The sequence below is a fragment of the Numida meleagris genome, chromosome 6 (genome assembly GCF_002078875.1).
Source record: "Numida meleagris isolate 19003 breed g44 Domestic line chromosome 6, NumMel1.0, whole genome shotgun sequence".
Classification (NCBI taxonomy): Eukaryota; Metazoa; Chordata; class Aves; order Galliformes; family Numididae; genus Numida; species Numida meleagris.
This window is the reverse complement of record NC_034414.1, coordinates 14,269,786-14,296,196: the sequence shown is the minus strand read 5'-3', so window position 1 is coordinate 14,296,196 and position 26,411 is coordinate 14,269,786. Positions and strand designations below refer to the sequence as shown.

General features: G+C 50.8%; 3 protein-coding genes across 19 annotated transcripts; 2 read left to right on the top strand and 1 right to left on the bottom strand.

Annotated features, from left to right (window-relative positions):
* On the bottom strand, positions 737 to 6,324 carry LOC110401769 (cytosolic 5'-nucleotidase 1A-like). 4 transcript variants are annotated; one of them, XM_021403216.1, is made up of 7 exons: positions 6,184 to 6,324; positions 4,613 to 4,764; positions 3,850 to 4,017; positions 3,546 to 3,675; positions 3,253 to 3,375; positions 2,068 to 2,255; positions 737 to 1,855 (listed from the first exon to the last, which is right to left on the bottom strand). In XM_021403216.1, exons 2-7 carry the CDS (start codon positions 4,658 to 4,660, stop codon positions 1,553 to 1,555), a joined length of 960 nt encoding a protein of 319 aa, XP_021258891.1. In that variant the 5' UTR covers positions 4,661 to 4,764; positions 6,184 to 6,324; the 3' UTR covers positions 737 to 1,552. The 4 variants fall into 4 exon arrangements, with proteins under 4 accessions (XP_021258891.1, XP_021258894.1, XP_021258893.1 ...); XM_021403219.1 differs by having other exon boundaries at positions 2,077 to 2,255; XM_021403218.1 differs by having other exon boundaries at positions 4,613 to 4,779; positions 6,184 to 6,268.
* SYT8 (synaptotagmin 8) lies at positions 7,378 to 11,545 on the top strand. Its single transcript, XM_021402996.1, has 9 exons — positions 7,378 to 7,583; positions 8,883 to 9,014; positions 9,275 to 9,432; positions 9,758 to 9,853; positions 10,044 to 10,211; positions 10,356 to 10,523; positions 10,670 to 10,787; positions 10,909 to 11,042; positions 11,128 to 11,545. The coding sequence occupies exons 2-9, from the start codon at positions 8,900 to 8,902 to the stop codon at positions 11,359 to 11,361; spliced, it is 1,191 nt and encodes a 396-aa protein (XP_021258671.1). The 5' UTR covers positions 7,378 to 7,583; positions 8,883 to 8,899; the 3' UTR covers positions 11,362 to 11,545.
* On the top strand, positions 11,654 to 25,225 carry TNNI2 (troponin I2, fast skeletal type). Of its 14 annotated transcripts, none has more exons than XM_021402990.1 (11): positions 14,152 to 14,221; positions 15,496 to 15,594; positions 16,064 to 17,139; positions 17,332 to 18,136; positions 22,494 to 22,523; positions 22,691 to 22,697; positions 23,305 to 23,346; positions 23,666 to 23,794; positions 24,198 to 24,287; positions 24,409 to 24,585; positions 24,921 to 25,225. In XM_021402990.1, exons 5-11 carry the CDS (start codon positions 22,516 to 22,518, stop codon positions 25,017 to 25,019), a joined length of 552 nt encoding a protein of 183 aa, XP_021258665.1. In that variant the 5' UTR covers positions 14,152 to 14,221; positions 15,496 to 15,594; positions 16,064 to 17,139; positions 17,332 to 18,136; positions 22,494 to 22,515; the 3' UTR covers positions 25,020 to 25,225. The 14 variants fall into 14 exon arrangements, 9 of the variants coding, with proteins under 9 accessions (XP_021258661.1, XP_021258665.1, XP_021258664.1 ...); XM_021402989.1 differs by having other exon boundaries at positions 17,332 to 18,769; XM_021402988.1 differs by having other exon boundaries at positions 17,332 to 20,351.

Sequence of the window (26,411 nt, the reverse complement as noted above, 5' to 3'; positions counted from 1 at the left end):
ATGTTTGCTCGCTGATTGAGGCTGACAGGTATTTAGCATTATTAGTGAATGATTAGGAGCTGATGTTATTGATGTTGCTACTTTTAGACATGTGATTTCAGCATCTGGACTTGGCAAAAAGTTGTTTTGGAGGTTACTTCCTCCAGCAGCTCTTCTTGCAGAGCAAGACCTGCCCCAAAACCAGAGCAGCACGGACACAGATGGGAACATGAGCACCCACCCCATGGCCTGTGCTGGGGACGGCTGCCTCAGCCACAGTTCTATGGTCCGGGAAGCAAAAGTCCCTTGGGTGGGAATGTGTGGGAGCTAACACCGAAGCATGTGGTGATGCATGGGATGGGGACTCACTTATGTTGCATTAAAAATTCCAGCATTTTCCAAGGTTTGGGTGAGGGTTTTGTTGGCCTTTGCTCTGCAGGGAGCTAATCCATAGCCCACTGAAGGTTTCCTGTGGTCCCAGCAGCATCAAGCCCTGTTTGATATGCCCCACGTGTGCATATCTGAGTAAGAACAGGACGAAAAACCCTGACATCTGCAAAGCAGCTCTGAGATATTGCACCCTTCTGTCCAAGCATGCTCAATCAGAGACACCAGCAAATCACACGACTGTTATTTCCTTTTTTATTGAAGGAAAAAAAGCATCGGTGAGAGTGACAAATCCTTTAAAAACAACAGCAAAAACCAGAACTAATTATTCCTCTGTAACCTGCCCTAAAATCTGTATTTCAGTTTTTCATTTATTTGCTTTCCTTTTTGAAAAAAATGGATAGGAAGTTAATGCAGCAGAGAGAACTTACAGTTTCAAGATAGAGTGGGGGCCAAATAGTTGTTTTTCTGAGGTGCTTTTGGAGGACCCACCATGCTTCCCAGCAGCACAGGTGGCAACAAGGCAGCACAGTGTCCTCTAGCGGCAGTCCCTAGCATCCAGCCCTGGGGAGAAAAAGGGAAGCTTTCTCTGCAGAGGAAGCTTTGGGGGATGCTTTCTGTCTGAAAGCATTAGAAGCAGAGTCAGAACTGACAAACAAGAGGCACTACTCAGGGTCATCAGGGTTCTAAGCACACTCGGGACCCATCTACCCTAAGCAGACACAGCCGGGACCCCCACCTATGGCCTCCACCCATGGCCTTATTTAGCTCAGGCTTTGCCCTTGCTCCTGTTTGGAGTTGAGGGATGATGTCCTATAGCACTGTTGCCTACCTAGTTGCTACTGCAGGTGGCTGTCTCCAGTGCCCTCTCCTGAAGGGACCTGTATTGCAGCTTTGTCCCTGGTCTATCTCCAGCTGCTCCAGGGGTTGCATGGGTCTCCTAAGATGGTGTCTGCTCTTTCTGCAGAAGTTGCATCCCTTAGCTCTTGAGGCTTGGAGGATCTTGTCTCAGGAGCAGGACTGAGCATCAAGTCTTCCCAGGTAGCCAGTGTTCCCGTGCGATGCTCTCACCCCATGAGGTTCTTGCTGCAGGCTGGGAAATCCTTCCCTTTTCACCAGGTTTGCCTTCAACGGGCTCAGTTCTATGTTCTGGAGGGGAGAAGGAAGGCTGCAGGTCCTTAGTCCATCAGCAGCACGAGGGCACCCATGCAGAGGGCACACCCACGTCTTGAGCCCCTTGGATGTTATGAAGGCCATCATCAAAGAAAATATGGGGCTGGATTTGTGCAAGGATGGGACCCTTGGGAGCCCCATCCATGAAGAAGGCCTCATCGATGGCCAGACCCCATTCCCGGAGTGTCTTGATGGCTCGGATGCCCATGTCCCGGCCGCTGCGGGCTGTCACCAGGTAGGTGCGAATGGGGGACTCCTCCTGGCTGAACTTCTTGCGTATCTTCCCCAAGTGCATGGCAAAGGCTTTCATGGGACCCTGCAAGCACACCAAGACACTTGAGAGTGCATAAGAAAGGTGGAAACATCTGCCCAGCCTGTTCAAACTGCTTTTTCCTCTTGTTAGTGGGACTCCAAATCAGGTAACCTAGGGACTGAGGACTGGTAAATGCAAAGGGAACCCATAAGGATTTGTGCTTTTTTGGCTGCCTGTGGCAAAGCCCTAGCAGAGAATGTGCTCACTGTGATCACCTTGCTCACCTCTCCTATGGGCACAGCCTCCATTGCCCGTTCATACTGCATGGCTCCCTCCAGGCCCTGCTCCCGGAAGACCTGGTCTGTCTCGTCAGAGAAAAGCACGGCATCTCCATCAAAGGCCACACGCAGTGGGGTGCTGGGGGCCTGAACCTCCTGCTGGAAGATGAGCGCTGCCGAGACCCCTGTGAGATGAAGCAAGATGGGTTTGTGGAGGACATGAGAGATACCACGTCTTGAGGCACCTCGCACATGGGCAACTCCTCTCACACCAGACGCTGGTGTGGTTGGGCTCTCATCAAGAATGCTTTCCATGGGGGTCATCCTGGCCTTTCCAAGGCTGAATTATCTTGGGAGCACAAGGAAGCACTTCTAATTTGACTGGATAGATGCTGAGAGCTGCTGGGATAGCTGCTGGGGCGTTAAAGCATGGGAAGCCCTCCTCCTGGTGTTCAGTCTCTCTGCCAAGCCTAGTGCTAATACCCAGATTTAGCACTCCATGGTGTGAGTAATAGGGACTGGCACCTCCAGTTGATTGGGGTAATTGGCTTAATTACAGGTCTCTTCTTACAAGCTGCTCCCTGCCTGATCTCATCTGTGGGCTGTGGCCTCAAATGAGACATTTGTTAGAGCAATGATGATCATCATAAGGCTTCAAGACTCATAGCTAAGGAAAGTCAGGGCTCTGGTTGGCTTGCTCCTGACCCAAAGGACCCTGGCCAGCCAATGTGCTCATGCCCAAGCAAAGTAATAAGGAGATTAACCCCATTAGAGCTGTCAGGAACTGCACACACTCAGATCCAGGTCAAGGATGTGCTTACTTCTTTCTGCATGTACCAAGAAAGGAAATTGCTGTGGCATCCTTACAAAGCCCTGGGAATCATTGAAAGGTTTAAATACCAGGTATGGAATAACCACCCCATGGCAGATCTGCAGTCAGAATTATACACCGAGCACTCACTTAATTCAGTTAATTGTGAAGGCTTCTGAGAAACCCTGGTGTTTGTAGGCTACAGGTGGAGAATGAAAAAATCAGAACTGCTAAAGACCATGTTGGTGACCAAGATGCCATTTGTCCCCTTTCCAACATAACAGAAGGAGCTCTGGCACTGCTGGTTGGTGCTGGGCCACTTGGGAGGAGTGTGGTGGATTTGGGGAGGTAGGATGGAGAGGAAGACACACCTCTTTGGAGGGCATTGCAGACATCTGTCCTGTCAGCCGAGAGGAAGAGCTTGACCCTGTGGGACTTCAGATACTGCGTGGAGTCCACATCACTGACAAAGCAGAACTTGGAAATCTCCAGGCCTTGGGACAGGGAATATGAGCAAAGTCTGTTAAGAGCCTGTGTCCTCCTTGCAGCACCCCTTCACCTCCACAGGTCTCTGCATGCTTTCCCCTGGCTCTGTATTCCCCAGGGATGCAACACGGGGGAGAAGACACTGAGGGGGCAGACCTCCAGGGATGGGCATCCTTACCGTAGTGCTTGGCACTGTTGATGATGCGCACGCCACTCTCTGGGCTGTTGTTGGAGAGAACCAGAACGTCGAAGAGGCCCTTCTCTGCTGGGTTACTCTCCAGGATTTTCTCATTCACATGCTGTGCTGCCTATGGAAACAGACCCTTTTACAATGCGCACCCCTGATGACTTTGCAAGGTTCTTTGGAAATCATGTGGTCATTGGCTGGGGTAGGCGGGTGGGAGCCAGGAGGGGTGAGGCCTGAGGGCAGGAAGGCTGAGTTTTCACCCTGCCCTATGAGCAATGTGTACCCTGGAGCTCACCTGGATGAAGGCAAAGGCTGTGCCTGGAGGTAGGGGCTTGTCCTGGTTGGCTTGTTGGTGCCTCACATATTCCTCCTTTCCTTTCTCCAGGTAGAGCTGGTGCTCTTCCTCCAAGTTGAAGATGGCTCTGGTGGTCACTGCAATGACTAGCGCCTCACTGGGATCTTTCTGCAAGGTGAGAGCAAAGAAGGGTTGGGGGAATGCAATGGAAGAGCCTTGAGGTGGTGGGGAGGGGTGATGGGGCTGGGTATTGGAACCAGGAACCCATGTGGCATGGTTCCTGGTTCTGATGCCAGAGAGACTTTGATGAAGAGGTACCAAGCCTGATCTTCATCTGCGGGTGAATGAGGTTGGAGCAGGCAGTTGTGAAATGCTAACCTGTCTGGTAAGCATAGGGTGCTCTGAGGACAGCTTGCATGGGAGAGGATTGCTTCATAATTTGTGCATCTATGGGCACAGCACAGCTGTAGTCACTGTAGTCATCTGCTTGTGCTGAGCTGGGCATTGCTGGCATTCCCTGCATGTCTTGGTGCTTTGATTCTTATTTTATCTCCACTCTGGAGAGACTGATGAAAGCTCTCTTTGTACTACTGCTTTCTTTTTGGCTGCTCCAAAATTAAACGTGAGCAAATGTGTCACTTGTGCAACCCGAGGCACAAACAATTTCGGCCACCAAAGTTTCAGGTTGTGTCATCTCCTGCAGTGGCATTTCAAAACGTGCTTTGGAAATTAAGAATCTGCATTTGTAATCAGCAACTCTTACCTGTTTCACATCGGTATTGATGACTGTGCTTTCAGGCTCTGCCATCATCCAATTTATGTATAATTGAACTGATGCATGTAATAAAAGATCTGAAAGATCCTGCAGGTAGGCTTCTAGCTTGCTTCCTTACTGTGGTTCTTGGCAGCTTTTTTCTGAAAGAAGAATTTCTATCTACATATAAGCAAGATCACTGTATTGAAGATTGCTTGCAGATGTAAAAGACTCACGTAAGTTGAGATGTGTGGTGAGCAAGTGCTAGCCAGTCCTGCACATGCAGGATGCCCAACACCACAGGTATCTGTGCGGGCTGGGCTTACCCATGTCTGGCAGACTGCAGTCCTGGGGAGCTGTGTGCTCCCATTTTTGTACTCGCTGTGGTTTCTGTAACCATCTTGCTGTATATTTCATTTCTCTGCACTGGTTGGTGCTATAAGTGGATTTGAGGGATTCAGCCTGTGGATTGGGAATGGATCCCATTCCCACAGCTCCTACACATATGCTGTGGGGTTTCCCTGAGGAGCAGAGGAGGCAGTGATGGCTCTGTACAGATGTGCCGAGGTTGGCAAGGGAGTTAAAACCTCATTTCTCATTTAATGAGTTACTTGATCAGTGGAGTGGGAGGCTGTGCGTGCCTAGACCAGAAGGAAAGTGCAGGGTGTAGACTTCACCCTCCTTGTTGTCCTGCTGTGCTTGCTGCTGGAGGGCTTCAGACTTCCTCTAGCTCGCCTCATTTTTTCAGGCTTTTTATTAAGACTGACATGCCCACTCCACTGAGCTGTCACTGCACGGATGGAATCCCCCTTTTGGCTGCATTTCTGCCCTTGGCCTGGTCATGCAGCTGAGCTGAGCAACCACTACTAGGCCCAGTGAGCCCCAGCCAGGGCTGACATCTTCCATCCAATGATCACTTGGGAGATATGTAGGAAAGGAGATAGATATATATCCTATAATATATATTATATATCATAGATCATCTATGTAATGTATATACGTGCATGATCTGCCAGAGGAGTTTGATGCCTCTATTTCCCTGTGTTACAAGCATTACCCTGCTTCCTCCACCCATGCCCTTTGTGGGGAGTGTTCTCCTCCCTCAGAGCCATGGGGTGACAGCCACCAGCCCATATCTCACAAGGGACAAGTGTCCCCTGGAGAGATTCCATTCAAGAAGAAGCTCTTAACACATTCTGTGTTTTTGGGGCTCCTCTTCCCTTTTCTTAAAGTGAAAGTGAAAGGAGAGGAAGTGGAGCCGAGCTGCTCTTTGCAGAGGGAGAGAAAGCCTATTAATTTTTGCTCCATCCCTTGAAATCAGGAAGACCGAGCCTGATTTCTCATTCCTCTTTATCTGCCTACAGTATTGTTTACATACAGCTTTTATACAAATATGTATATCACTACACACATACCCACACATGCACATGGCACCGTGTGTGTGTATATATATATACACACAGAAAAGCATCCGAGGTGAATGCTTGCAGCTCCCCACAGCATAGAAAAGAGCAAAAACAGCATGCCTCCAGCTGGGAGAGAAGCAGCTGAGGCTTGCTAGAACAAAGGCCCAGACTCACCGCCAGCGCTACCTCCTCGTCCAACGCAGCATCCACTCCTCTGCCCCACTTCACCAAGGTGCTGCCGCTTATATCTCTCTGGGGCCAGCAGGAAGCAGGCAGCAGTGCGCTGGGCACAGCCCTTCCCTTGGCGTGCTGGGATTTGTAGTCAGCCCCGTGGGCTGGCTGCATGCCTGGCTGCCTTTCTACATCGGACTCCTGGCCAGCTCTTATTCTATTTCTACTTGCTGCCCGCAAGCACTGCAATTAGGTTTATTTTTGTAGGTGCATCTCTCGTTTCCTAGCCCTCATGTGCGTAACTGTCATGTTTTTGACCAAAATGCATAGGAGTCCCTATTCAGGAGCCTGGGAGGCTGTGGGGTGTGCACAGGGCCTGTTACATTTGTAATTTTGCTGTGCCATTTTTAGGACACTTTGCAGGGAGCTGGGGTTATTGCCACGTGTTACTAAGTCACCTCTCAGAGCATGGGTTGCAGCAAGAGTCTTGCTGCCATGCAGTACTGCTTCATCAAGATGCTGGGGTTCAGCAGACAGCACCACTGAAGTACTCAGCACACACGTGCAAACCCTCTTTCCCTGAATGCTTTTATTGGACATGTTCCCTTTATCCCCAGTTTCTCCTACATATTTCTCCTGTGCATCTTCCAGCTCTTCCTAATATGGAACAAAAAGTATCACAGTATCATAGCATGGCTTGGGTCAGAAGGGACCTTACAGCCCACCCAGCCCCACCCCCCTGCCCCGGGCAGGGCAGCTCCCACCAGCTCAGACTGCCCAGAACCGCATCCAGCCTGGCCTTGGACACCTCCAGGGATGGGACATCCATAGCTTCTCTGGGCAGCCTATGCCAGTGTCTCACTGCCCTCTGAGTGCTGAATTTTTGGCATCTAAATATCTCCACATCACCTCTTTCTCCTCCGTGCAGCAGGACCACAAGGGAAGAAATGTGTGTAAGAATAAATGTGAGATGGGTGTACTGCTGAAATCGCCCTTGACTGCACACCCACCCTGTGCACTAAGTGCACGGAGCCACGTGCTGCATGTATCTTGGCACTGCTGCTGGGATATCTTGGAGAACTGAATTTTTCCAGGGCAGCTTTCTGCAGCCAGGAGCCAGGTTTTGCTTCCTTCTCAGGTTGGGAGTTCCCTGCTGACTTTTCGCCTGCGTGAGCACCGCTTGGGTCAGCAGAAAGGTGGGGCCGGCTGGTTCCTGGGTTGGCAAAGCAGACTTTCCAGTTTGGGCTGCACTGTGCATGAGAAAGCCAATGTCTCTGTTGTGCCCATAGCTCCATTCCTGGCAGGGGGCTATTTTGTCCCCAGCATGTTTCTACCATGCACTGCAGCTGGAGCAGGAGCCCATGCAGAGAGGAAAGAAGACTGAGACTGGCAACGACACAGTGGTAAGTCTGGTTTTAGCTTTAGGGGAGAAGGGCAGGGCTCTCTAAGACCTTTTGCAGAAGCTAGGATGCTTGGTGTCCCCAGACCATGTATGTCTCCATTGCTCCCAAAACGGCAGCTCAGGCCACCCCACAGAGCTAGGATGAGCTTTTTTCTTTTAACAGGGGCTGGTGGGAGATAGTCCACGGGAGTCTGGTGGGAAAAACTTGATGAAACATCTGAATTTGTGCTGTATGGACCCATGTTTGCCCTCACTGCTGTGTCCACGTGCTGCCACAACCCAAGCCTGCAGCTTGGAGCCTCCTAAATAGCACAAGTTCTGTGTTCAGGGAGAGGAGGAACTAACCATAAAAACCCAGTGGGAAGGCTGTGAGCTGAGATTGCATCCCTGATGACGCTGATGTCCCAGATAGGTGGCTCTGGGCAAGTCACATGTCCCACGTCCCGCTGCCCCAGTGGGGATAGAGCAACTCTTCACCCCTGCAGCTATGAACAGCAAAGCCTCCTTGTTAAAAGAATTAAAGAGCATCCCTGTGTGAGCAGCCCCATGGTGCCGGTGTGGCCAAGGTAAACACACGCATACCTGCTGGCCCTCCTCACGGCACTGGGAGGAGCGCCCTGGGCTGTGGTTTGATAGAGGCTGGCCTCCAGGAGCCTCCAGGGATGTTTTCTGGTTCCTTTGGAGGTTCCTAGTATGAAATATCCTCTGGCTGGCTTCAGCATCCAGTTGCACAAACTGCAGTCTCTGTCTGGTCCTGCTGCTGCTGGTCACCCAAAGCAAGGAAAGAGGAAAGCTTCAATTACAGTGAGATGTTCACACAGGAAGAACCTGCTAGTAACAATAACACCTCCTCTTCACCCCTCCAAATGCTGGTTCAAATGCAAAGCCTGATTTTAGCCTGCATAAGGGTTGCCATGTGCACAAGTCAGGCTGGCTCACCTTGTGAGTTGGTGTGGTGGCACTGCTGCCACCCAGCAGGTAGGCACAGCCCTGCTGGAGTGATGGAGCTGAGCCTGAGCCTGCTAGAGGGGAAGGAGAAGCTATATGACATTGGGAATTGGCTGCAGAGAGGAGATGGGGATTAAATGAAAAGACTGCTTGAGCAGAGCCTGCCCTGCCCGCGGGAACTGCTCTGCTCCGTTTCACACTTCATTTCCTAAGCGGTCGAGCCCTAAATGCTTACACTGGGCTTTATCTTAACATTTTAATTGTGTTTACTCTCATTAGTACTGTGCTACCAGGAGCACGTGAACTTCTGCATATTAAATCCCCACCCTGTTCATTTTGCTTGCATCCTCAGATCACTTGCACTCTGCGATGGCCAAGGCAGAGAGGAACAGTTGGGCCACAGCCTCCCCACTCCCTGCTAGCCCAGTGGTTACCACCACAACTCCACCGGGTTTCCTTGATGGCTTTGTCAGCCACATCCCATGTGAGTACAGCTGGGCTTGCCCCTTTGTCCTCGGGAAGCGTTCAAGAAATGGGTAGATGTGGCACTGAGGGACATGGCTCAGTGGGCGTGATGGGGATGGACTGTGGTTGGATTTGGTGATCTTAGTGATCTTTTTCCATGATTTTAAGGTTGAGCCCCAAGGCACAACTTTGTAATGCTGAAACTCGAGGAGAGGGTTGTAAATGCACTTTATGTGGCTTTGTTTGGTTTTAACCCTTCTGTTTACCTCATTACACCAGTACCCAGATGGGCACTCATTGCTGTGGTGGTGGCAGTGGCCGTTCTCCTCCTCCTCTTCCTCATCTGCATCATCAGGTGCTGCTGTGGCAAGAAGAAGCCCAAGAAGAAGGAGAAAGTTGGCTTGCTCACCTTCAATGGCTCCACCACAGCCAGCCTTGTGCGTCCTGCTTTCTCTTTTCCCCTGCTGCTCTCCTACCAGGGAGGTTTGCTCTGTGATGCCCATCTTTCCACCACGTGCCCAGAGTGGTGGGACTGTTTGTGGTTGTACAGCTGGGCTGGGATCTATGGGGGAGGCTCTTTCAAACCTGATTTTAGAGTAAATTGGTCCCTACGATGCATTATGCCAGGACGGAGAGCAGGAATGGGAATTTGTTGCCATGGGCTTGCAGCGGACCTGAGGGTCCCATCCATGCAGCATGGTATGGGGAAACACACAAGGCTCTGGAACCCCTTCCTGAGGGTTGTGTTGCTCTCTACCACAGGTGCAGCCTGAGATGGAGGACCTGGAGCAGGGCCCAGAGGAGACAGGGCGAGGAAGGCTTCAGTACTCCCTGGAGTACAACTTCCGTGCACAGGAGGTGAGGCTGCTGTGAGGCTGGGCTCTGGCAGGGTCCTTTGGTGCCCAGCAGGACCCAGGGATCAATACCTGGTGCACCTCTGCACCCAGCTGGCATACTGACATGGGATGACATCCTCCTTGCTGCGCTCACTTGATTTTCACCTGCCACTGTCCTCCACACAGTGACCTCATGCGTTTTTCCTTTTAAGCTGAAAGTTGGTGTGAAGCAGGCAGCTGATCTTAAGGCCATGGACAATGGGGGCACATCTGATCCGTACGTTATTGTCTACCTGACATCTGATATGAGGAAGAAGTACGAGACCAAGGTTTACCGCAAGACACTGAACCCCATCTTCAACGAGAGCTTCACTTTCCAGGTAGGAAGCAACAGCTGATGATGATTTCCTTGAGGATTCCTTTGCTACCAGGATGGAAAAGTGGTAGAAAGATCTGCTGTTGTGTCTGTCCCACCATCCCATGTGGCAGGGAGTAAGGTTGGATTGCTGGGTTTTCCCCTGCAGGTGCCCCAGGCAGAAGTATCCGAGGCCACACTGGTGATGCAGGTCTATGACTTCAACCGCTTTGCCAAGCACGACATCATTGGTGAGGTCCGCCTGCCCCTGGCCAGTGTCAGTCTGCAGCACATCATCGAGCAGTGGAGTGACCTAGTGGTGGCCAGCAAAGTAGAGGTTGGTCCTAGCAGGTTGGACACACCATGGTGGGGGGGTGGTGGAATGTGGTACTGCTTCTCTTTCCACCACCTCACGCTGAGAGGGAGCAGTGGGTCTCCTCCATGTTGAGAGCCCTCCGGCTCATTGGCCCCTTTCTCTATCAGCAAGAGCGGCTGGGAGAGATCTGCTTCTCACTGCGCTACATCCCCAGCACCGGCAAGCTGACTGTGCTCATCCTGGAGGCCAAGAAGCTGAAACAGATGGACTCTCATGGGCTCTCAGGTCAGCAGTCACACTCATATCAGATCACACTCATATCTCTCTACCTGGTGCTAATGATAGGACCAAGAGCTGTAAAACCTCAAGAACTCTTGGTGTGGAGCCATGTTCTCTCTCTCTTTAGATCCTTTTGTCAAGGTACATCTCATCCTGAACAAGAAGAAGTGGAAGAAGAAGAAGACGAGTGTGAAGAAAAACACCTTGAGCCCTTACTTCAATGAAGTGTTTGTCTTTGAGGTGTCTTTCAGTCAGATTCAGGTGGGTTCCCCTGCAGTGCCCGAGGCTGAGCAAGCCCCTGCTCTGATGAGGGTCCAACTGACAGCCTTTCCTGTGTCTCCACCAGAACGTGGATATGGTCATCTCTGTCTGGGACTATGACAAAGTGACCAAGAATGAGCCCATTGGCAAACTCTTCCTGGGCTGCCGGGCCACAGGTAACCAGCTGCGGCATTGGTCTGACATGCTGTCCAACCCACGGCGTCCCCTCACCCAGTGGCACAGCCTGCAACCCCCCGATGTGGTGGACAAGGCCTTGGGGCTGAAGTCCCACCTTAAGCTGCCCCTGACCACCAGATAGTGAGAGGCAACTCTGGCACCCCCTGCTCACCCTCATCTGGGCAGGATGGAGGTTTTCAGAGGTGTCTGGATGCAGCGCTGCACCAGGGTGATGCTGGAAGGGATGATGTGGATGCAGAACTGGCTTGTCTCAGCCACTTGCTGGCTGGGGTTTGAATACAGAGAGCTCTAAGCTTACAAAAATACACTGTGTCCTTTGATTTTTTTTTTAATAGAGGATTATTACTGTAGAATCATAGGTTGGAAGAGACGTTCAAGATCACTGAATCCAAACATCAGCTTGACCTACCATGTCCCAACACCAAACCATGTCCCTTAGTGCTATGTCCATCTATCTCTTTAATACCTCCAGGTATGGGAGCTCCACCACTTCCCTGGGCAGCCCAACCCTGTGCTTGACCACCCCGTTAGGAAAGCACCCTATGAATGCTATGCTCATTAAGGCTGAGTTACAGCCCCCCTATCAGTTCTGGGTGGGTTTCATATAATCTGGGGGCTGCTTGTGCCCCCACGTCCTGCTTCATGGTGCCTTGAAGTGGGAGGTAGGTAAGTAAAGATCTCTCCTATTTTGGGGCGGATCCTCTGAGCTATCTGCAGCCTAGCACCTCAGGAGCCTCCCGGCTCCCTGAATTAGTATTTCCATGAGCTGACAAGGAAGGGGATTGCTCTTAAGAGAATTTTTAGTTCAGCTGAGAAGACTTAAGCCAGATTGGCACAGACTGCCTGACCCCACTCTGTTCCTGTTTAAAGGATTGCCCTTACTCCAAAATACATTAGGGAAAAGCCTTCCTTCTCCTGGCCTTCTACTAAAAAAAAAAAAAAAAACCACAAAAACAGCCATAGCATGCAGAAGATTTGGGCTCGTTTCACTGTATTTGGCCTCAAACTAGAAAAGGAAAGTAATTTGCACCAGACAGCCTGTGGGAAGCTGCAGGCTCTGGAGTGGGGAGGGCCCAAAGCATTAATGAAGAGCCATTAATATTGAAAAGCATTTAATCTGCAATTATCCTAAGACCCATGGAGCAACTATCAGAGAGTTAAACAAATATGGTGAAGCTGAAGAAGATTACGAAAGCTCCTGATAGAGATTAATGACCCAAGCTTAACTATAAAAAGCTACTATGCCTGTTTCTTAATAAGTGTTCCCTAGGCTTTGCCTTTGCTGTGATGAAGGGGAAAAATTACAGGGTTGTTTGGGGATGGCTGTAGCAAGTGGAGTGTGGCTTTTGCTGGGAGAACAGCATGAGCTGAGTGCCCTTAATGAAATGGAGGAGGAAACCAGTCACCTGAGAAATACTTACAGAAGGATGCTGCGTGAGTTAAAGCCTCAGCCTTAAATCAGGCTGAAGGGGGTGATGCAGGAGGGAAAGCATCTGGGTGAGAATTTCGGGGGCAGTTGGGGACCCAAGGAGTAAGTGTTCATCAGGGCAGGCTTACTAGAGCCCCAGGTAAGCCTTAGTGAGGCATAAATCCACCTGCTGATGTACTCACTCAAGAGGGAAGGGTGAGTGTGTGGGGATGATAACTTATTTAACCCAAGTGAGCACAGCCCACATGGGAGCCTATTTGCAGGAAGGAGGATGGTTCCATCTTGTGCCAAGCCTGGTGGGCAGAAAGGCTGGGTTCTCTTTGCCTCTCCATCAGCGTGTCCCTCTGGCCTTAGCAAGGCTGGTTGGTTGTCCCCTTGTAGCTCTTGTGTCTCTTGCCCAAATGACGTTCCTTGGGCACTTGGAGGACTGAGCATGGAAATGAGCTTCTGGAGGAAGGGGAAGATGCTGCAGTGGAAGGTTAAAAAAAAATAAATAAGCAATGTTAGTTGAAAGTGAAATCTCAGCATGTGTCTGTGCTGGATTCCCATGTCTGCATCTAGAGGGCAGGGCAGGTATGTGTTGGATGATCTGGGTCTCTGTGTCCTCTGTGATCCCAGTTAGAGCTCTGCCTCTTTATCTGGGTATTCTTCCTCTAGAAACAGAGGTTTTTGCAAGAGATAAAGACCTGTTGCTGTGGTGCTTGCCTGAGTCTCCTGGAAGACCATACTCCCCATGTGCTGCAATGAGAACTCCCAGATCCTGCACAAAACTCTACAATTTGGGCTGGTTTCTGCTGGTTTCTGGCAGAGGAAACAAAGACTCACCAGAGTCTTCAAGAAATCAGCCTGGAAATCAGTACCAGGCAAATGCTGAGCATTATACATGTTTGTCACCATTTGTCTATTGTGAGACAAAAATGATTATGGGCTGTCATCATTCAGCCTGGCTATGCGCTGGCTGTCCTCCAGCTCACATTTTTTTGGCTAGTCTCACAGTTTTTGAGCATTGGAGACTATCTAAGCTTCCCTCACAAGGAACAAGCGTGCCTGTTTTATAATGATGCTAGTTAATGAATATTTATCTCACCATTTTATTGTGAAACTTTGCCATGCGACGTGTTTCTTTTTTAAAACTTCCCAGCTCCGGGACTTACAGGATCTTACGCAAGTTGCAGCTTTTTCTTTTAAGGAATATTTTTAATGTGGTTGCAGAGGGAGAGAATGGAGAACAAAATACTGAGAGCAGGATGTCTTCTGGCTTGAAACCCAGAGGCAAAGCACAGTTTGCTTTTGTTTGCCTGGAAAAGTAGTGGGGGCCTGTGGGATGGGTAGGCTCAGCGCAAGGGGCATGCAAGGCAGGAATGGGAAAAGTCATTGCCCCCATCCTGGAGGGGAGGTGAGGGGCTGCAACCCCTGTGCATCTCTGGGCCACGGTGAGCACCAAAACTACATCTCCCAGGCTGCCCTGCGGCTGCTCCCTTGGTGGGGGGGGGGGCTGCTTGGGGGGACGAGGGTCCTGGCCTGCGGTGCTGGCCGCGTGCCCCTGTCCACGGTAAAACAACGGCCTAGGGGGGAAGCTTTGGGGCAGGGTCCTGCGCGGTGTGGGGGTGGCTGCCATGGGGAGGGGGTGAAGGAAGAGCGTGGGGTCACGGAGAGAGCGTGGGAGTCTTTGTGTTGCAGCTGTGGGTGAGTGGGGAGGGTACTGCTTCGGGTGCTGCTGTTGGTTTCTCACAGAGGCAAGGAGCCCCTTCCCGTCCCCCCCATTTCCTGATCCCCTTCTCTTTTTCCCATCCCTTGCCCCTTCCCCCATCGCCTTCCCTTCCGGGTGCCTCCATAACCGGGATGCCGTGTTCTCGGCGCCCTGCGTGACTCGCAGTTTGTGCTTCGAGGGAAGTGAGCATCTGAAGAAAGTGATTCATGGATCTGTGATCTGTAAAGATTTTGAGCTCAGATTCTAAGGGACAGATAGGCTGACCCCTGTGTGTGGTTTGTCTGAGGAGGTATATTCAAGGGAATTAAAAGACTGAGTGCTAGGACATCAAATATTTACATGTAAATAAAACTAACCTCTTTGCAAGTGCACTGATCTGGATTGTGTTAGCTGTCACCTTCTAGATTAGTTACAGAAATACTGTTCAATTGCAGATAACGTACTTTTAAAAATTTATTTATTGTTTAATTAAAAAAAATTCTACCCCGTGCCACTTTTCTTACCCTCATTCCCACCCTTTTTCCTGTCTCTTACCCCATCCATTGCAGCCCAGCTGTTGCTGTTCCTTCCCTAGCAGGGCTCATGAGGGGACCTATAAGAAAGAAGAAGAACCAATTCTTTAGCAGAGTTTGTTGTGATAGGACAAGGGGAAATGGTTTCAAACTAAGAGAGAGGAGATTTAGTCTGGATATAAGAAACTTTTTACAATAGGGGTAGTGAGGCACTGGAACAGGTTGTCCAGAGAGGTGGTGGATGCCCCATCCCTGAAGACATTCAAGGTCAGGCTGGATGGGGCTCTGAGCACCTGATCTAGTGTAGGTGTTCCTGTTCACTGCAGGGGAGTTGGACCAGATGGCCTTTAGGGGTCCCTTCCAACTCAAACAATTCCATGATTCTATTTAGCTTCTGGATCAGTCTCATGACATGGAGGTGTCTTCAGGACCCCTTCACTTAGGTTTAGCTTCCATAGATGCAGGCAGGAGAAAACCTCCTTACCCAAACAACCCAGGACTGATAACAGATGCAGAGGTCATTCCTGCTCCTGAAAAGCTCCTTTGGTCCCAAAATTGTAGTCAGACAGAAAAACCCAAACCTCTGATTTTTCCATATCTCAGGCCTCAGCAGGATGGAGCCATCAGAGAAGCAGCATGAGGACGTGGTGGCTTTCATGCTGCGGGGCAAAAAGTGCCCCCCAAAGAAGAACGGTGTCACCGGTGAGTGAGTGCCTGAGTGCTAACAAGGGGGGATTTCTCATCCAGCCATGCTAGCTTCACACAAAATGGGCACTCACTGGAGTTCAGTTTGAACAGATCTGATACCTTGAAGTTAATTGGGAATAAAAATTTGCCAACATCTGAGTTTCCCTGGACTGGGGAGCATTTTTCCCTTCACTTGCCTAAAATTCAGAGCACAGGAGCCAAGATTTTGGCAGCCCAGTTAAAATACTTGGCCTTGATTTTACAAAAAGCCAGGGGGGAACTTTACTCTGGGTGTGACAAAGGACACATTCACACTTGCAAAGTCCAGAAGAAAATTTCTGAAGGTCTCCTTGCTGTGTTGCTATGGTTGCACTCATGCCAAACCACCCCTGACTTTTGGGTATGGGCAGTGTTCTTGAAAGGTGCTCAGTGGGGCTGGGTGCTGGGTTGTTCTCCAGTCTGAGCTCATCTCTTCCCTTCCCAGGCTGGATTCTGAAGAACCTCCGGAAGACCTTCCAGAGGCCCACCTCCCTGCAGCTCTCTTCTCCCATGGCTCTTTCTCAGCGTTGCACAGGTACAGGTAGATGAGGTCGTTGAGGGACTTCATAGCTACCAGAGTTCTATAAAACGAGATTTCTTGAGGTATACGGTACTTGCAAAACAAAACAAAACAAAAAATACTGGGCTTGAAATTGGTAATTTCTAAAGAATTGTAACCAGCATGGCCACTGGTTTGCGGGATAATCACTAACCTTGGAAAGGGAAGAGTTCTGTGCTTTATCACCTTTGTTCCTTTGTTTTTTGAGCCTTATGGTCACTTTTTTCTTCTGTTTTTTTTTTTTTTCCCCTAACACAGTATTCTCACTGATGTTTTGTTTTGGCACAGACCACCTAAAAGACGTTTTGAGAGTGGAGACGTGTTGAAACCATACTCATTTAAGCACACGACTGTCTCAGTCTGTTCTCCAGACGTGTTCTGGCTCCCATTCTGGTCTTCAGCAACGTATGAAGTTGCACAGATCCAGGGAGGACTGTGATCAGGTGTCAGGTCACTGCAGTAATACTATCCCAGGGGAATGCCGGACGGATCACCTCCCAGACACTTCAGCTGCTTGGGGCACCACTTCAGTGTTGGGCTGAAGTGTTAGCTGTTGGCTTTTCCAAGGGAAGGGACTAAGGCATGTTCTGCATTACGTGCTTGTGATGGAAGTGGGAAAAGTCCTTGTGAGAAGTAAGATCTGAGCTTAGGACTCCTCACTTACAATTACAGCCTCTCATTGCTGGAGGCTGAGATTTGGAAAGTGGATGTTCCTGCTGCTCCTGAAAGCAGTTGTGTGTGAGTACTCGTGCATGCCTGTATTGACTTGTATTATTCCTACAGCCTCTTGTCCAAACCTGATAATAAGTAGAAGTGAGGCACATGAAGAGAAGCAGGGGGATGTGGTGCCTGTTGCCCTACAGCCTGGTGGGACGCACCGCTCCTTGTCGCTAGCATCAGCAGGAGATGGCTGCACCAACAACACAGCACTCCAGGGCTGGTGGAGCAGTCTGCAGCTCCAGGTGAACTTTTGTGGTATATTTAGGCCTCTGTCCATGGGAGTGGGCTGGGTGTTTGGGCTGATGTTGTGCAAGGTCTTCAGAGTCTCTAGTATCTACTATGTGTTGGATTCCAAATGCCAGCTTGTGTCTCATTGCCCCTGCAGCTGGAGGAGTGAGTTTCTGCTGTCTCACCCATCCTTTCCTGTTTTGCAGGTGGCATCCCGTTCTTGTGCCCTCAGACCCAGTCTCACATCTGCTTCTCCCCTGCCTTGTTCAGCAGACTCCCCTTCCAAGGCCAGGCTCTCTAGCTGCTTCTCCCTCTTCTCACCACCATCACAGAGCTCTGAGCCTGATTACAGCCCGCTGCCTTGTGCTGGCTCCAAGAAATCTTGCAAGGGGAGCTGGAAGAAGAACTCTCATCATGAAGAGCCCCCTGGTCCCAAACAAGAAGAGTCTGCACATTTCCCCTTCACAGGACCCATAATTGCTCAGATAACTGACTACATCTACCTGGGGAACCTCAATGCGGCCTACAGTGGCCGGGCACTGTGCACAAATGGCATTGACAACATCATTGACATGAGCAGCCTGCCCAGTGACCACAGCCTGAGCATCATCCCCTGCACCTGTGGACGGGGAGGATTCAAGCACAACTGGTCACGCCTCAGGGTTGACATACAGGCTTTCCTGCATGGAAATCTTCATGAAATAAGGCAGCCATGCTTCCTGGTCATCAACGAGTGCATCGAAGCCTTGATGGAGAAAGGAAAGCGTGTTCTCATTCACTGCAGGGATGGTTACTCCTTAGGCCCTACCTGTGTCATCCAGTACCTGATGGTCAAGCACAGCATGAGACTGATGTCAGCCTATGAATTTGTGAGAGCACGGTACCCACTGAAAATCCAAGAGTGCCATCAGGACCTACTGGTGGGTTTGGAGATGTCCCTGCAGCCTGGTGGTGTCAACGTAGCATGCCTGAAGCACTCCCTGACAAGGAAGATGGCATGGAGCTAAACAGGCAAGTGGCTGAAGAAAAAAAGCCAAAAGGAAAATAGCCTTAACTCCATCTCATGGCCAAATGAAACCGTCAGTGTGGGGTATGTAGGACAGTGCTGACAAGATGCAAAGGTGATGGCCTTTCTTTGCAGCAGTTCCTAGAGGCTGGTACTGGCAGAAGTAGAGCATGGGGAGCTCTTAGGGACACTCTAGAGGGATGGGGAATAAGACTCATTGAAGAAGAGACTGAAAGTTTCAATCCTAATGTAAGGAAGTATCCTGTGCTCCAGGTTGAAGAAGACTTTTCCAGGGAACTTTTGTTCCCAAGGGTGCAAGCATGTACCACCCTCATGTCGGGGGGTTAGAACTGCATGATCTTTTAAGATCCCTTCCAACCCAAGCCATTCTGTGACTCTGTGCCTCAGTCTCATGTTCTTTTTGGGAAAGAGGAGTCAGCCACTGGATTGCTCAGATGTTCTGCCTGAACTTTTACTGTGAGCACAGATGCTGTTGGGCTGCTGGGTTTGATTTTTGCCAACGGTACCTTCCTTGGAAATTATACATAGTCATCTGGCGTCATGTTGGACTAGTCACTGCGTAGTCCCTGTCCTCTTGATGCTAGCAGGATGTTGAGGAGAAGACCAGCAGTGTAAAGGTGGGGAGATGGCTATGAGAGGCAGCTTGTGTGAATCCGTCAGCCTAATGCTTCCATCAGTGTGGTTGTTCCCTGGAGGAACCTGGTCCAGAAGTATCACACTTGAGTGTCTCTACAACACAGTGCAGAATCTCCTGTAGGTGCTAGGCTTTCCTCCTTGGCAGTTTTGCAGGCTCATGGAAGTGCCCCGAGATTGGTCGCTCAGGTCCCTGGTGCATTGCTGTAGCGTGAGGGGAAGGGAGCAAGGGAAGGGAGCTAGTCATCTACTCCATGGGAAAGGTACTCAAACTTGAACGCTGTGTCCGCTCCAGATTCCCATGCAAGAATCATGTTCATATTTCATGTTCACAGAGCTGAGGCAGCTGTTAACAGCCTTCTCTGAAGGACTTGCCTGGAGCTTCCTTATGTTCTCCTTGGGTTTTTCTGCAAGGAATTTGTTCATTTGTCACTCAAGCACTTGCATTACTTCTCTTGGAAACCTCTGTTTTTCTTAATGTTAACTATTGCTTTGTGGGGTTTTTTTCTTTTTTCTTTTTTCTTCCTGCTGCTCACTGGGCTTCTTCCTCATTCTAGATCTGGGTCCCCTTTCTTTTTTTGGAGGACTGCTGCCCCATGGCTTGACCTCTCTGCAAGGCAGCTCCAGAGAAATCTCTTTGCAGACTGAGAGATTCAGCATTTCACTCACCCCGTTACCACATCTCACCCTCTAGGACCCCTATATCTTACAAACACATCTGTTAACCAAAATTTGGTTCATGGGACTTTTCTTTGTGTTCCTTCATCACTGGCCTGAAGCAATGAAGTGAAAGGAGAGCTGCTATCTTGGGGACTGGTGGGACAGCAGTGTGTGTTGCTCTGTAGAGAGCTGGAGAAAATGGCTGGAGAAACTTTGGAAAGGGTAATAAAGAGTTGGTTTAACTTTAGAGCCAAACATAGCTTATGGATTTGGTTCTGAAATAAAAATGAAGTGGCTGAACTTCTCAGGGGCTGAATGCTGCTCCTGGCTGCTGAAGGTGGTTGCTGTCTGTTTCCAGATGCACTTACTTTAGTCTCTATTCTTTATTTTTCTGAGAAACTGGCTTGAACTGGGAGAGGCAGGCAACTCAGGAGGATCTGCAGGGTGCTATCTGTCATCTACAGGCCATGAAGTGACACCAAGAGTCCTGATGTAGCAGGGTTGTGGTGATTTCACTACCCAAACCATCTAGCCGTCAACATTTCAGCATGGCTAATCCTGAGCAGACCCAGCCTTGCCCACACAGGACACCAGTCCCATCTCAAGCACTTAGTCTTCCTTTACAGTGTCTGCAACGCTGCGTGCACAATGCTACAGGAAGTCTGCAGCAGCATGTTTGCTGCTATCTGTAACATCCAAGAGGAAAATTTGTCGCAGCCACATCTGAATCAGCTTAAAACCCTTTGGCTGGCAGAGGAGGGAGTGCCTGGGCTGTGGGAGGAGGACAAGAGCTGTTTGGGCTCTTGTCTCCATGGGATCCCCTACACACACATGCTACATCTGCTGTGGATAGGGCTGGTGAATATTTCCAGTGCCATTTCCATCTGCCTGTCACTTGTGCCATAGGTATGTGGGTCTGGGGTGCACCTCAGCTGATTTGGGGTTGCCCTGCTTGCTGGTAGCATGGGGCTACCCAGCAGCAGCTCCATAGTTTTGAGTGTTTTTGTTTTTTCTTAATAAAAACTTAACACCTAGTGTTGTTAAAATATTTGACATGGGGAGGAGCTGCAAATATTTTCCTGTGTGGTAACTGAGGTTAAAAGAAGGTGCTAGCACTGACTGGCTCGCTCAGAGATGGCTCTACTACGTGCTGCCGGTGGCTGAATGTAGGTGGGGTGATGCGTATGCTGTGGGCTCCTTCCAGCCAGCGTTCCCCAAGGGCAGAGCTGCTCCTCTCCTGTGGGGTTGCCTGGCCTGCCCCAGCCAAGGGAGGTGCATGGGGGCTCTTGCACACCATTGGTCTGAGAAGGTCTCCATGCCCTTAAAGAGAAGGTGGATTTTCTGCTGAGCCACCCGAGAAGCCCTTTTATACCTCCTTCCCTGGCCAGCTGCTTGCGGCTCGCCAGTCAGTCCTGGCCGGTTTGCGGGGCTCTCTGTTCCTCCTCTGGACTCGGGTGAGCCCTTATGCATGTCTCTTACTGACCAGCTTGCTCTTACCGGGGTGGCAGGGAAGCAGATTTGCTCACCTGAGTGCTGGGGAGGAAAATGCTGGGTGAGGTGACCTGCTGGGAGAGATGGGGGTGCTGATAAATCTGCCTTGTCCTGTGCTGGTCAGAGGGTCTGTGCATCGGGAGTTTTCCCTCTGCCTTTCCCAGCTGCCTTCTTTCCCTTTGGTTTCATCCTCACTTGGTTTTGCTCTCTGCCTTCATCTCCCTAACTCCTCCCCAACAGGAAAAAACATCCTCCGCTGTGGCAACTTGCAATTCTCCCCATCTGCACCCCTCCCTCTGCCTGCTGTGTGCAGCCCCTTCCTCCCCCAAATTGCCCCTCGGCACCTGAGTTTCCATGACTCAAGGACTGGAGTCCCTGTTACTGACCATACCTCACTACGGGGCTATTCTGGCGTTGCTTCCCCATGCCCTTTGCGTTGCAGTGCAGGCGTACGGATATGGGAACGCCAGCAAAAATAGCTCCTGCTCCTCATCCACCTGTGGTGGCTTTTGCCTCGCATCGCCCCGACCTCCCTGAGTCACGGGGCCTGGCTGCGTCTGAGGAGACAGCTGCAGCTCCTTGTGCAGCTCCCTGGCCATTTTTAGAAGCACTTTCCCCCCCGGCTCTTCCCAGCAATGCGTTGTGCCCGCACATTTTCCAGGATAAGGTTTCCTGAGGGAGCTTGGCCCTGCAGCCTTTACCTCCTCCTCGGGCAACGACCCTGTTAACATTTTGCCTCCCAGGTCTGCAGACTGCTGCGTGTTAAGGGGTTGGCTTCTCTACAAGGGAGCAGCTTCATTTGGGCTTGGACGGTGCTCCTGCTGTACCCATCACTGGGTATGAGCAGGAAACACTGCTCTGCTAAGTAAAATTGCATTTATGGGGAAGAACTGGCATTGAAAGGTACTTTTCCCTGAGGAAAACCTCGATGCCTTTGCCAACTCAGCAATAGCTCTCAGCCCCATGCTTCATTATCTGTGCTGAGCTTTCTGCCCTGCCCCATGCACACACATGCTGGCAGTCCTTGACACCTGCAGTCCCTGTCTACCTCCATTTCCCACGCCTGAATTCTCCCCAGTCTCTGGGATAATTCTTGTCCATGACTGTGTCAGTGCTGTTTTCCCCCATTGATAGACAACGAGGTTGAAGCCAAAAATATATGCATTGAGTTTGCTACAGCTGTATACTACGAGGACTGTAAGAGAGAACAACAGACGTAAAATAGCTTTTTTTCCTCTTCTTACTCCACTGTGTAAAGTGGTACATTGTGGAGTCAAGGACAAGACAGGCCTACAGGAAGTACTGTCACAATCTCTCTTTTTCCAGCCATGCACCACTTGTCCCAGTGCATGTGTTTCTGTGAGCTGGCACATGTTTACCTTTCGTCCACAGACTGCAGCCCAGTTCCCTCTGTGATGGAAATTTGAAGAAGTTGGGAAATACGAGCAAAGCTGTTGTTCCTCTTTTTGGTGTCTAGGGGAATCTTGCTTTGTTTTTAAACCCAAGAAAGCCAATGCTAGCATGAATAATTGTGAATTATTTTGGTTCTCGTTGCAGGTTCACAAACATCTAAAGCAAGATGTCTGAGTAAGTTCCCATTTTCTGTCTCTAGTATGTTGCTGGTGTTCAAACTTTTGTTCAGCTGCCAACTTTTACATGCACACTCCTCTGCTTGTTTCCAATGAGGATGCTAACTGCCTTTTTCTCCCCTTTCTTTTCCTTCCCTTCCTCACCCATCTGCTCTCCCTGCACAGTGAAGAGGTAAGTGTGTCCTGCTGGGCTTTTCCCTTTAGCAGAGCTCATAGCGTCTATCCTTGCTTTTTAGTTCCTCTTTAGGAAAAGCAGTTGTGGAGTGGTGGGAGGAAAGAATGTCTCATGACCTCATGCCTGCTGGAGAAGTAGGGAAGGACGAGCAAAATCCCTTTTGAAGGGTCTTTGCTGGTAGTTGGATGCTTTCCCCCTTTCCTGCTTCCCTAGCCGGCCACGAGATGGTGCTGGGAAGCGCTGCCCGAACAACTCCAGGGCCGCATCTCATTAGGAAGCAGCGGGGATGCAAAAAATCCCACCTATGGTGCTGATGTTCAACGGGCGCCTTGGGTGCCCGCTAGCCCATTGCCCCAGGAAAGGCTAGGAAAGCACTCCGAGACAAGGAAGCACTTTTCAGAAGGAGAACAAACCCTGGGTTTGGAGTCCTTGAGGAATCTGAGCGAGATTCCTCTGGTTAAGGATACATGACATCTCTAAGTTAGATGAAGATGAAGCTGGTCTGGGGACTAAATGTATGACAAGCTGTAGGATTGTATGGGGAAGAGGAAGAGATGAGGGAATGCATCATAACTTACCTTTCTCTCATTATTCCCTCCTGCAGAAAAAGAGGAGGGCAGCCACCGCCCGGCGGCAGCACCTGAAGGTACGTGGTACTGCTGGGGCTGAGTGAGGTGTGCTCCGACCATCCCATCTCCCAGCCAGCAGTTTGCACTCTCCTGCCTGGGAAAGCCCATGATGCACAATATGGAGATCCCCATGCCCTTTCCTGCTCCTTACCAGGTCACACAGCTGGGCTCTGGTGCGGGGGGAGGCAGGGGTCAACATCATCCTGAGCTTCCCAGAGGTCCCCATGAGTCCCCTTTGCTCAGAGATGCTGGTATTTTGGACATGGGGAGCTCCCATCCTGTTCTCCTTCTCCTTTGCCCCAAAACCATGCTGATCTCCCTCTTGCTGTTTTCCAGAGTGCTATGCTCCAGCTTGCTGCCACTGAAATAGAAAAGGAAGCAGCTGCTAAAGAAGTGGAAAAGCAAAATTACCTGGCAGAGCATTGCCCTCCTCTGTCCCTCCCAGGATCCATGCAGGAACTTCAGGTAAAGACTCCTTTAGCCCTTTCAGAAAGCATTGGGCTCCACCACTCAGCCTGCTGCATTTAGATTGTCCTTCCCATCTTGACCATTTCCTGTCCCTGGGGGCCTCCCTTCACCATGGAGGCAGAGACAGGGACTGGCACCCCTGGGATGTTTGGGATGGTGGCTGGCAGTGCAAGGGCACAAGGGCGGCATTTGTGTGAGGGTGGTTGCACAAAGACCAGGAGCTGGGTTGCAAGATACATTTCATCATCTGCAATTGGTTGGTATTGAATGGTCCTTCTCCAGCCTTTGGGATTTTCAGAGGTAGAGGGATCTTTCAGAGACAGAGGAAAAGGAAGTGATCAGGAGAGAGGAATTGCCTGGCTTGCTCTATTATTCAACATCTGTCTACTTTTCCTCCCAGGAACTGTGCAAAAAGCTTCATGCCAAGATAGATTCAGTGGATGAGGAAAGGTATGACACAGAGGTGAAGCTACAGAAGACTAACAAGGAGGTGAGCATCCACTGGAGCATCCGGCTCGTCCTTTGTTCCTTCATGTGCTGCTCACTGGTGCATGGTCCATCTGACAAAACTCATGCTCTGCTCTTTCTGCCTGCATCTCTCTTCCCCCTAGCTGGAGGACCTGAGCCAGAAGCTGTTTGATCTGAGGGGCAAGTTCAAGAGGCCACCCCTTCGCCGGGTGCGCATGTCCGCTGATGCCATGCTGCGTGCCCTGCTGGGCTCCAAGCACAAGGTCAACATGGACCTCCGGGCCAACCTGAAACAAGTCAAGAAGGAGGACACGGAGAAGGTACCACTCCCCCCTCCCATAAAGGCATAAGCTCCCAGCTTTAGGGAATGACATCTCCCTGCGGGATAGACTAGACAGAGGGTGAGCTTGTCTCTGTAATTTCACTCCCACCTCATGTTTCCTCCTCCTACTCTCACGCGGTTGTAAACATGGAATCCTGCTCCAAAAGACATACAGCAGGGGTGGAACTGGGAGTCCCTAGCTGAGTTTTCCGGGGGAGGTGAAATGCTGAGCGTTCGTGGTGGGGTTCCCATGGGTGGATGAGTGAAAGGTCACTGTTTGGGTGGGTTGTTACCCCATGGGTCAACCTCATCATGCACTTATCCCGTCTGTAGGAGAAGGATCTCCGTGATGTGGGTGACTGGAGGAAGAACATTGAGGAGAAGTCTGGCATGGAGGGCAGGAAGAAGATGTTTGAGGCCGGCGAGTCCTAAGCACTGGTCTCTCCACTCTTGCCATTTCCACCCTCTTCCATCCCCTCCTGAGCATGGCCACAGCTGTGATCATGGCCACCTCCCTGCCCTGAACCTCAACACATCCTCACCATGCATTGAACCCACTGACTGGGTGCTGTTTCTCTGATTTTGTGAAGAGCTGCAGTCTGGAAGCAGCGGTGTAAATAAAGCTTTCATGGGAGAGAGGGATGTGGCCTGCTGTGGTGGGGCTGGGGAGGCCTAGGGCTGTGGGAACACACTGGGGAAACCCATCTCCATTTGCAGGCTGCTCGACTTGATTGTCACCAGCACAGGGGGGTTCCCCTGCCTCCCTCTCTCTTGGCCTCCATCTTATCATGGGGTAGAAAGGCCTCTCTTCTGAGCTGGAGATCGATTCTCTGACTCATAGCCTGCCCTCGTGTCCCCCATCGCAGGAGCTGCTGCACTTCTGGAGCTACCAGGGCAGACAGAAGGGAGGGATGGAGACTGGGGGGTGGTGAGGAACCATCTGCCAGAGGAAGGAAATGGGTGAGGTCATGCTGCAGTGCAGTTGGCTGTTCTACCTCCTTCTGCTTCTGCTTCTTTCCCGGGGGGTGTCTGTGGGCCAGGAGGTGGCAATTCTTGCTTGGTGGCTCTGATTGGTCCTTGCATCAGAGTTTGTGCCCATCATGCTGTGCTGTGTCTCCTCTCCACATCCTTCATCTGGCCGAGAGCAAGCAGCACCTTTCATCCTTCTCTCTCTGGGTTGAGACCTGCTGCAAAGGTCACAGCCTGAGCAGTCTCCGGAAGCTGTCCCCATCCAAACCACTTCCCTGGGCACCTTTCCTAGGACAACAAGCTCTGTGCCCTGTCTCAAGGCACACAGCATCTCACGTAGCCCAGCTCTGGAGCTGGGGATAGACAGACCACCTCTGCCAGGAGCTGAAGGTGTCTTACAGGGCTTTACTTCTGTCTATGCATAGGGTGTTCGCGCTGTGCTTCCCTGAAGATAAAGATAAGGAAGAGTTCAAGCCCCGGGAGATTCCACTGGGCCTCCACCCATGGTGGCAATGGTACCTGGCCCAAAAGGCAGCAGCAGATGAGGGGAAAGACTACTAAGATCATCTAGCCCAACCATCAACCCGTCCCCACCAAGCCCACTAAACCACGTCACTCAATGCAACACTGACCCTTTCCTTGAATACCTCCAGGGACAGTGACTCCACCACCTCCCTGGGCAGCCTGTTCCAATGCCTCGGAATGCAGGGAAGGAATGTTCTAGAACAAGACATGCAGGGTGATGGCTGACACGTAGAAGCTTTCAGCCTGGGCATGGGGGACACATGGCCTACATTGGCAGTGCAGGGCAGCCATCTCCAGAGCTGCAGGACGTGCAAGGGGTAGAATATGTTG

What these genes read in the sequence shown, in the direction of transcription:
- LOC110401769 (XM_021403216.1), bottom strand. Translation starts at nt 4,660, where the DNA reads ATGATGGCAGAGCCTGAAAGCACAGTCATCAATACCGATGTGAAACAG. An exon ending in CTGCAATGCCCTCCAAAGAG is followed by an intron (nt 2,256 to 3,252) that starts GTGTGTCTTCCT and finishes TTCATCTCACAG; the next exon opens with GGGTCTCGGCAGCGCTCATC. An exon ending in CCATAGGAGAGGTGAGCAAG is followed by an intron (nt 1,856 to 2,067) that starts GTGATCACAGTG and finishes GTGTGCTTGCAG; the next exon opens with GGTCCCATGAAAGCCTTTGC.
- SYT8 (XM_021402996.1), top strand. Translation starts at nt 8,900, where the DNA reads ATGGCCAAGGCAGAGAGGAACAGTTGGGCCACAGCCTCCCCACTCCCT. An exon ending in ACGAGAGCTTCACTTTCCAG is followed by an intron (nt 10,212 to 10,355) that starts GTAGGAAGCAAC and finishes TTTCCCCTGCAG; the next exon opens with GTGCCCCAGGCAGAAGTATC. An exon ending in TGTCTTTCAGTCAGATTCAG is followed by an intron (nt 11,043 to 11,127) that starts GTGGGTTCCCCT and finishes TGTCTCCACCAG; the next exon opens with AACGTGGATATGGTCATCTC.
- TNNI2 (XM_021402986.1), top strand. Translation starts at nt 13,994, where the DNA reads ATGGGTAGGCTCAGCGCAAGGGGCATGCAAGGCAGGAATGGGAAAAGT. An exon ending in CTGTGCATCTCTGGGCCACG is followed by an intron (nt 14,103 to 15,495) that starts GTGAGCACCAAA and finishes TCCATATCTCAG; the next exon opens with GCCTCAGCAGGATGGAGCCA. An exon ending in GGAGCAGTCTGCAGCTCCAG is followed by an intron (nt 17,140 to 17,331) that starts GTGAACTTTTGT and finishes CCTGTTTTGCAG; the next exon opens with GTGGCATCCCGTTCTTGTGC.